The 8,384-nt window shown below is 39.8% G+C and overlaps 1 protein-coding gene across 1 annotated transcript; it reads right to left on the reverse strand.

Moving 5' to 3' along the window:
• Nucleotides 1-2,567: 2,567 nt before the first annotated feature.
• On the reverse strand, nucleotides 2,568-7,681 carry atp5f1d (ATP synthase F1 subunit delta). Its single transcript, XM_063012767.1, has 5 exons — nucleotides 7,427-7,681; nucleotides 4,851-5,004; nucleotides 3,979-4,067; nucleotides 2,781-2,922; nucleotides 2,568-2,678 (listed from the first exon to the last, which is right to left on the reverse strand). The coding sequence occupies exons 1-4, from the start codon at nucleotides 7,544-7,546 to the stop codon at nucleotides 2,800-2,802; spliced, it is 486 nt and encodes a 161-aa protein (XP_062868837.1). The 5' UTR covers nucleotides 7,547-7,681; the 3' UTR covers nucleotides 2,568-2,678; nucleotides 2,781-2,799.
• Between the last annotated feature and the right edge of the window lie 703 nt (nucleotides 7,682-8,384).

Genomic DNA, 8,384 nt, shown 5'->3' on the forward strand with positions numbered 1-8,384 from the left:
TTCTTCCTCGGCCTTTATCCCGTTCGGTTGCTGGGTCGGCTCTCGCCGGATTATGATCCACATTGATTTGGCACAATTTTTACGCCGGATGCCCTTCCTGACACAACCCTCCCTATTTTATCCGGGCTTGGGACAGGCACTACAATGCACTGGTTTGTGCATCTAGCGGCTAGGTATCTATAGGAAAATTCAGTGTTTCCAATTAGCCTGGTGGCATGTTTTTGGACTGTGGGAGGAAACCGGAGCACCCGGAGGAAACCCACGCAGACACGGGGAGAACATGCAAACTCCACACAGAAAGGACCCAGACCGCCCCACCTGGGGACCGAACCCAGGACCTTCTTGCTGCGAGGCGACAGATCACAGGAAGTGATCAATTAAATGAATTTGTCAGTATTAGACTCTGAGTATGATATCATACTGTGTGGTGTTTCTCCTGATTCAGCTTATGAGGTAACTGTAGCAAGTAAGAACATGCTGCTGAGCTGCTGTAAAACTCAGCACATGATCAACGTTCTGCACAGAAAACCTACACTTAAGAAAACCCCAGACATTCATAACTGATTATTCATCCCACTTCAATGAATAAAAACACTGGCAGTATTACAGCAATCTGAGTGAGGTCAGTGTACTAAAGCACTTAAGAAAAAAGACCTTAAAGAAGAAAGATTTGTTCAGTCTGCTAAGCAAATCTCTCAAATCCCAAACTTAATACTGTCTGTTCACACTGAAACTCACAAGGGAGTGAATCTGATTTATTTGTAGTTAGCTTGGCTGCTGTTGGAACAATGCAGGCATGCCTACACTGAGTGGTGCGGAGGAGGTGAAAGACAACCAGTTAGCTTGTTACCGTGATGGATAACAAATAAGGTCAGTATGTAGTCATGGTTATAAACATATTTGGAGCAGACAGTTGGGAGAAGAGAAAAAAAAACAGGAAAAGAAATATGTGGACAAGTAGACTTTTTTATTGTTGCTGTCAATATCACAGCATCTTGGACACTAGGAGAATATATGTTTGATGAGACTGGTCTGACTGAATTGTATGTCTATGAATCAAATTTAAATCAGATTTTACGTGTGGCTTGAGTTGGGAACATACATTTTGTGTGAATTTCTGCTGTTTAAATGGCTGAAAATCTGTCCAACTCGAGGTTTGAGCTACCTGTCCAAACAAAATCTAATAATACAAACATTTGTGAGACTGGGGGGATTCTTGATGGTGTAAAGCAGGGGTGCTTAATCTTATTCATAATTGATTGATTAACTGATTGATAGTTATTTGAAGAATAAGAACTACTGATTAAAGTGGAATTGGACAAAACTTATTATCTGTCGTAGAAGTGTCGCCCTCTTTTGGCTGTATGTGGTATTGCAACTGTTACCAACGTAAACACACACGCACACACAGATTCAGTCAGACAGCAGACCAAGGCGCACAATTCATGTTCAAATCCAATTTAATTTCCAAGGTTTTGGCATTTAAATATGGCCACTACCAAAAATTACCCTAAGATGCTCTGGCTGTGCACGTTCTGGTTAACCTGAGCCCTAAATATGTGCAGTGTCAGGGAAGTAAATCTCTGTTCTAGAATAATGAAATGTATGGAGACTTTGAGGAAGAGATTGCCAGACTTGCAAGATTTGTAAGGCTACCCGTAAGACGCTGAACCCAAATGCCACATTGGACTGAAGTTATTCATTCATAGTAGCTTAGAATTAGATTTGGGCCAGTGATAGCTCAGTGGTTAAGGTACTGGACTAGTAAACAGAAGGTTGCCGGTTTAAGCCCTGCCACCACCAAGTTGCCACTGTTGGGTCCCTGAGCAAGGCCCTTAACCCTCAATTGCTCATCGTGTTCCGCTCATTGTGTAAGTCGCTTTGGATAAAGGCGTGTGCTAAATGCTGAAAATGTAAATTTGGGTCATTGGTTTAAGGCTGTGTGGTTCCAGAGCACACGACCTGGGCAGGACATCAATCCATCAGAGATATTGGCAGGCTTAAAGTGGTCTTGTTGGACAACCAAAACTCATTCATTCATGAAGGCATCTGGTACAGACCAAGAGAAGGGCATATGGATGAGGTGAATGCATCACAATACAGTGCATCAAAGCTTTCTATGTGTGGGGCTGCATAGTCACAGCCCAGTTAAAGTGCCCATGCTAAGTCATGTCCACCATTAAAAATACCTGTAGTGGGGGCGACAATGCAACTGGACATCAAAGCACTGGAACAATATGGATGGCGGGGCAAGCGTGCGTCATTTACCTGTGGAAGAGCTGGCACCAGGGTGTACTGATGGTATTATGATTCACCTCTCGAAGTACAATAGAAAATGTAATCACAGCTTGTCTGATCCTTCTGTATGAGTAGTAACACCGTCTACATGGAATCTTATTTTGCGGCAGGTTCGCTGCTAATGGCACATGCGCAACACGGCTGACATGATTACAGTGAGGATTAACTTCATTTGTACGTGACACTGTACACAATGCTTACGTGATCCCTCAAGTAAGCGGAGGAAGACATAAAACCAAAAAAAAGAAGTCACGCAAGTAAACAATCAATTACGTCCAAATAAATTTATTGGTATGTTCATCCACTGTACAAAGCAATTGGCTTGACTTGTAGTTACTGACTTGACTTCGACTGGGGGAAAAATCAACAAAACTTCTGACCTGAAAAACAAACAAATGTTTACATCAGTGGTGTAAAACATCTAAAGACTGTTTAGTTAAAAATGAAAGTATTCTGGGTAAACGCAGTGTTATTAGACCCACCAAAAAGCAGATGGCAGCTTTACTCCAGAGCTTTGATAATGGCCTCGTTTGCCTCTATGCTGATCTGAGCTTCTGCCCTAGAAGCCTCGTCTGAAGCGCTGGCCAGCTCGGACTGAGCCTTCTCCAAGTTAGTTTTAGCTGCCTGCATGAGAAACATTTAACACTTTCAAAACAAGCATTTGGTTTAGCTTGTTTTGTGATATAAAAAGCCATCCATGACCAGAAATCCAAGACATGAGTGCACCATACAGCCTTTATACACCAACTCACTATTTGTTATAGTATTGGCAGCTTTAAGAGTGGCAATTACTCTTAGCCATATGGTACATTTAGACCGTAGATTTTCACAACAAATAACTAAAACACAGAGCAGCTCAGCTATGCAGAGTCGTCGTTTAGTTCTTTGTAAATATCTGAACACAACAATAAACACACAGTACTGTCCAGTACGCAGTCTGATCCAGCCATGTGCACAGAAATGAAATATGGATGTGCTGTTAGTTTGGAACAGAAGCAATATGCTTTCACAATTATAACAGCTGCCCAGACAAGGTCAATACAAATCACACCAAATGTGTATCCGAAGTGTTTGCACCCCCTCCCCATGTGGGAAGGACAAACATGAGTCACAGCAATTATGCTACCAACTCAACAAGGATTTTAAGCCACACCAGCTGTGTGTGATGCTCTAGGCTTGATGTCTGAAGTCTAGTTTTGTCAGTTATATCTGTGGAACAAATGGTTGACCGCTCCTTCATTTTAGCCTGATGCTGTACCAATGTTGTAAATTATCCACCAAGAAGCGGTAGGTGCATCAGTCTGCTAGGGTTACTTTAGGGCAGCGATCCCCAAACTTTTTTTCACCACGGACTGGTTTCATATAAGATACAGTTTCACAGACCGGTGCGGGGATTTAAAATAGAATATCTATACTGCTCACAAATGAGCTTTTTTCCAGGCAAAGAGACGCTGCTTCCACCTGTGGGTGATAAGAGATGATAAACACCAGCGTGTTGGAAATGGAAGCAGTGTTTATTTTATTGCAGATGTAGCAACGTCTAATTATTTATTCTTTCTGTGCAGCCCGGTAATAAATGACCCACGGACCGGTACTGGTCCACAGCCCGGTGGTTGGGGACGCCTGCTTTAGGGTGCCTTTACACTTAAAGATAAATGTGGAGTCTGATGTGTTTCTTACAGCAACGTCCAGGTTTTCCAAAGTAACAGCCTCCTCTGCAAGCAGCTGCACTGAAGAGTCAGCATTGACTGTGACTGAACCACTGCTCACTGCAAAACAAAAAAACAAAAAAAAGATTGCAGGGGGTCATAAATGATGTATATGGCATTATTTGTTCAACTCCTGATTTTTTTTATGATTAATACCAGCCACCTTTTACATGTTATATTAAAAATTCTTCATATACTAAAAGTGCAATGTAGAATATTCTTGTTCTGCTGCTCAGAAAACAGACATGCAGAAGTTATCTGTAATCCAACAGCATAACATAAATAAAAATATTAAATGTTTAAAGTAGATTACATACATACGCTACACAGTAATTTCAGAATGTTTAATGGTTTTAGAATAAGGTTTTCAATTTGTGGTGCCACAGACCTGATCAAACATGCTACAGACACAATTGCCTATCGGAGAGAGCAACAAGCCAACTATCTAGTCATGATGCTGGCTCTGTGAATACAGAGTTACAACTTTCTTTTAGAATTTGCTGCAGACAGGTGAAAAATAGTATATAACGTCTTCACACATGTTGGAAGTGGTCATTTGTGCAATCTGGAATTGCATTGGTTAAAGCGCATAAAAGTCTGGTATCCAAGTTGTTTGCCAAACTGAAACAGTAGTAAGGGAAAATGTTTTTGTCAATATGGGGTGACTAAGTATTTTTCCAAATTAATTATTATGTTAATTAAATTAACAATATTTTACTTGCTTAAAATTTAAAAAAGATCAGGGTTTAGTTAATCTAAATATGCAAATCCATGTAAAAACCAGAGCTTTGAAAAACAATAATCCAAACTTAATCCAAAGAGAATAAACCTGCTCAGTCTTACCAAAATACTTGGCTGAGGAGCCATCCTCATTAAAGACGGTGACCACACCAGGCCGCAGCACCTGCAGGGTAGGGACGTGAGCTGGAAGGATACCAAAGGCACCAGTCAGTGTTGGGACATCTACCTGTTTCACACTGGCTGAATTATAGAACACCTGCAAAAGAGCAATTTAACATTGTATGAGTTGGGTTTTCAGTTTCTTATATAGAACATGCATACAACATGACCAAAAAGATTTTGCATCCTATCTAGTATTTAAACTGGTGAGTATAACTTTTGTCTAGGTGCACCTACCACATAGCGCATCTTTGAGGGTGTACTATTAATTTGTTGCTATGCACACAGTCACCCCCCTCCCCATCACATCCCCCTACATTACCAGACAGATTATCATAGGACCAGATGTTATGGATGGTTATTGGATGGTAAAGCATTCGCAGTACTGCAATGACACTACAATGATGTTTTGAAGACCCAGTAGTGTGTACTATACTGCTGTGAGTGTGTCAGGTGCAGCAGATTATCCACTGATTTTATAGGGTTTATTTTTTCTGTTGTTTTAATCTTGTTGGTCTCTATATATGTGCACACAAACCTTGTAGGTGTATAGATTGAGACTAGAACTGAACATGTATAAGGTGGTAATCCTTTTCTAATATTTTATCAGAGAAAACACTCTGATCACATAACACTGCTGGCTTTGCATTTGTGGTTGGAGCACCACTCTCGTACAGGCTTGACAGTGAGGTGTTTAAAAATCCCAACAACACTGCTGCACCTGCTATACATCAGTACAACACATCAGCATCTTTTTTTATTGAAGGCCATGGCAGGTTTGGCAAATGATACAGAAGAAAAACGAACTAGTCAGTAACGGTATACCCACAAAAGAATGTAGGTACACATTAGTTAGTGTTTATGATGCGTGTACTTGAGGACATGACTAAGGTAGTTGTACCTAGGGTTAGTGAGTCTTGACAAATAATAATACAGTGAGTACAAGATTTGCTCACTATATTCAGTTTAGCTAATTGTCTATGTGACAGTTGTAGCCTCGTGGTTGGTTGGTTAATTGATTGATTGATTAGTTTAAGCGCCGTACCGACACGCTGGGGTCATTTATACGGCGGTACTCAAGTTGCTTCTTCACTTTTTGTCATTTAAAACAAATTATAAAAGATGTTTTAGATTTAAATATGTTAAAAAATTTATTATTTTCCCTGGTGCTGTAGATTTAAGCACATTTCGTGTCTCGTTTTCATTAAAAACCTCTTTCTGAGTTTAATGTTTTGCAGTCTATCAGTATGTGTTTAATTGTTAGTCTCTCTTTACATCAATGGCAGGTTGGAGCATCTTCCCTAGTGAGGAGATGCTTGCGTGTTAGCTTAGTGTGTCCGATTCGGCATCTTGTGAGGATGGTTTGATTTAGTCGACTGTCCATTCTAGTGTAGGTTTGTCCTACTTTTGGCTCTATTTCGTAGTTTGTTTTGTGGTTTACTGTCCCATTCATTCTGCCATTTGTTTCTAAAGAATGAAGATATTTGGAAAGGCGTCTCTGGGGGGGAATGGGTCGTGTGGTGATCGTGTCTGCAGTGGATGTTCTGGCAATCAGATCTGCTCGTTCGTTTCCTGGGATTCCAGCAGTAGACTACATTATATTCCTGTTCTTGTAATTCTTTATCTTTTCTCAGTATTTCGGAAATAATGGGGTGGTCTGTGTCTAGGTGTTCCAAGGCTTTTAGGCATGATTTTGAGTCTGTAAAAATAAGGATTTTTTTTTATGGTTACTTGTTTGAGCCTAGTGGTTAAGGGTAATGGACTAGTAATCAAAAGGTCGCTGGTTCAAGCCCCACCACTGCCAGGTTGCTGCTGTTGGGTCCTTGAGCAAGGCCCCTAACCTTTAATTGCTCAGACTGTATACTGTCCCAGTAATGTAAGTCGCTTTGGGTAAAAGAGTCTGCTGAATGCCAAAAATGCAAATGTTTAAAGATAAACTGTTTACAGAAGTGCTAATTAAAGTCAAGGTGAAGGGGAGCGTTACCAATGACGGATTACTCGTCTGAGATAGCTAGCTAGCTAAACGGTTGGCTTTTATGTCCACAAATAGTATGACTTGGATCAGGAATTTAAATAAACTAATAAACAGGGTCATAACATCTAATTTTTTTAAACTTGAAGCATGACCGGACAGCAAGAGAATCTGACCAGCAGTTTAGTGTAATGTGGCTAATTGCTAAATGCTAGTAGCATGCGAGTTAGCTCATATTTACTTGGTTTATAAAAGAGATTTGAACTGGTTTTAAAATTAATGCAAAGATAATGAATTTCGCTTTTTACTTCATTATATCAATAAAAAAAACTAAATGCAATAATAAAAAAAAACAATTAAGCACTTTAAGCATGCTTAACTGTCAAGGCTAAAGCTTGCGGTGATAATTAGCCAGATGAAGTTAGCATGCTAATAACATATAAACATTTATTAAATGCAACCATAAGTACGTGTTATGTTATTTATGAACAGTGCGACGCACTCTGGAGCGGATTATAGCAGGTCTGTAGGCGGTGGAGTGTGTTACCTCAGTAGGCGAGGAGAAGGTGAAGGACATCTGGGCAGTAGCGGAGGCCGGCTCAGCGTAGAAGCGAACCTGTTTAAGAGCAGGAGCCGCGCGGCGCAGGAGGAACCTTGCTGCCATCATTTTGTCTTTTTATTCTGTATTAAGGTAAATTCAGGAGAGAACCGATGTAAGAACTGCAGATCCCCGACCTGCGCGATCACTCAGTCATTCAGTCAGCGGGCCGAAAGCAAGGGCACACGAGTTACCCATAAACCCTCACCAGCGTCCTGTGCATCATGGGAAATGGAGTTCTATAACGGGAGCTCGATACTGGCATATTCAGTATTTGCTTAATTTTAAATGATAAAGTAAGACGTCCTTATGCGGTTTAATAAATGTAATAACGCATTAAAATACAAAAAAATATGGAGCCCTACCACAGGTTGTGGCTCAAATAATAATTTTAATTAAAAATAACTAAACTAAATTAAACCGAACCTAAAAAAAAAAACCTCCAGCACAGTTTACTCTTATTACATGCTATCAGTATAGGATACACTATGGTGCGTTCTGATTGGTTGATTAAAACTGCACTGTGTGTTTTCATAGAAATGGTGTTTAAACGTAAATAATAAATACAAACACCACGGAGTTAGATAGATAGATAGATAGATAGATAGATAGATAGATAGATAGATAGATAGATAGATAGATAGATAGATAGATAGATAGATAGATAGATAGATAGATAGATAGATAGATAGAGCAGACATAGATAGATAGATAGATAGATAGATAGATAGATAGATAGATAGATAGATAGATAGATAGATAGATAGATAGATAGATAGATAGATAGAGCAGACATAGATAGAGCAGACATAGATAGATAGATAGATAGATAGATAGATAGATAGATAGATAGATAGATAGATAGATAGATAGATAGATAGATAGATAGATAGATAGATAGATAGAT

Source organism: Trichomycterus rosablanca, chromosome 17, assembly GCF_030014385.1.
Source record: "Trichomycterus rosablanca isolate fTriRos1 chromosome 17, fTriRos1.hap1, whole genome shotgun sequence".
In the NCBI taxonomy this organism is placed as follows: Eukaryota; Metazoa; Chordata; class Actinopteri; order Siluriformes; family Trichomycteridae; genus Trichomycterus; species Trichomycterus rosablanca.

What these genes read in the sequence shown, in the direction of transcription:
- atp5f1d (XM_063012767.1), bottom strand. Translation starts at nt 7,546, where the DNA reads ATGATGGCAGCAAGGTTCCTCCTGCGCCGCGCGGCTCCTGCTCTTAAA. An exon ending in CCTTCTCCTCGCCTACTGAG is followed by an intron (nt 5,005 to 7,426) that starts GTAACACACTCC and finishes GCTCTTTTGCAG; the next exon opens with GTGTTCTATAATTCAGCCAG. An exon ending in TGGAAAACCTGGACGTTGCT is followed by an intron (nt 2,923 to 3,978) that starts GTAAGAAACACA and finishes TTTCTCATGCAG; the next exon opens with GCAGCTAAAACTAACTTGGA.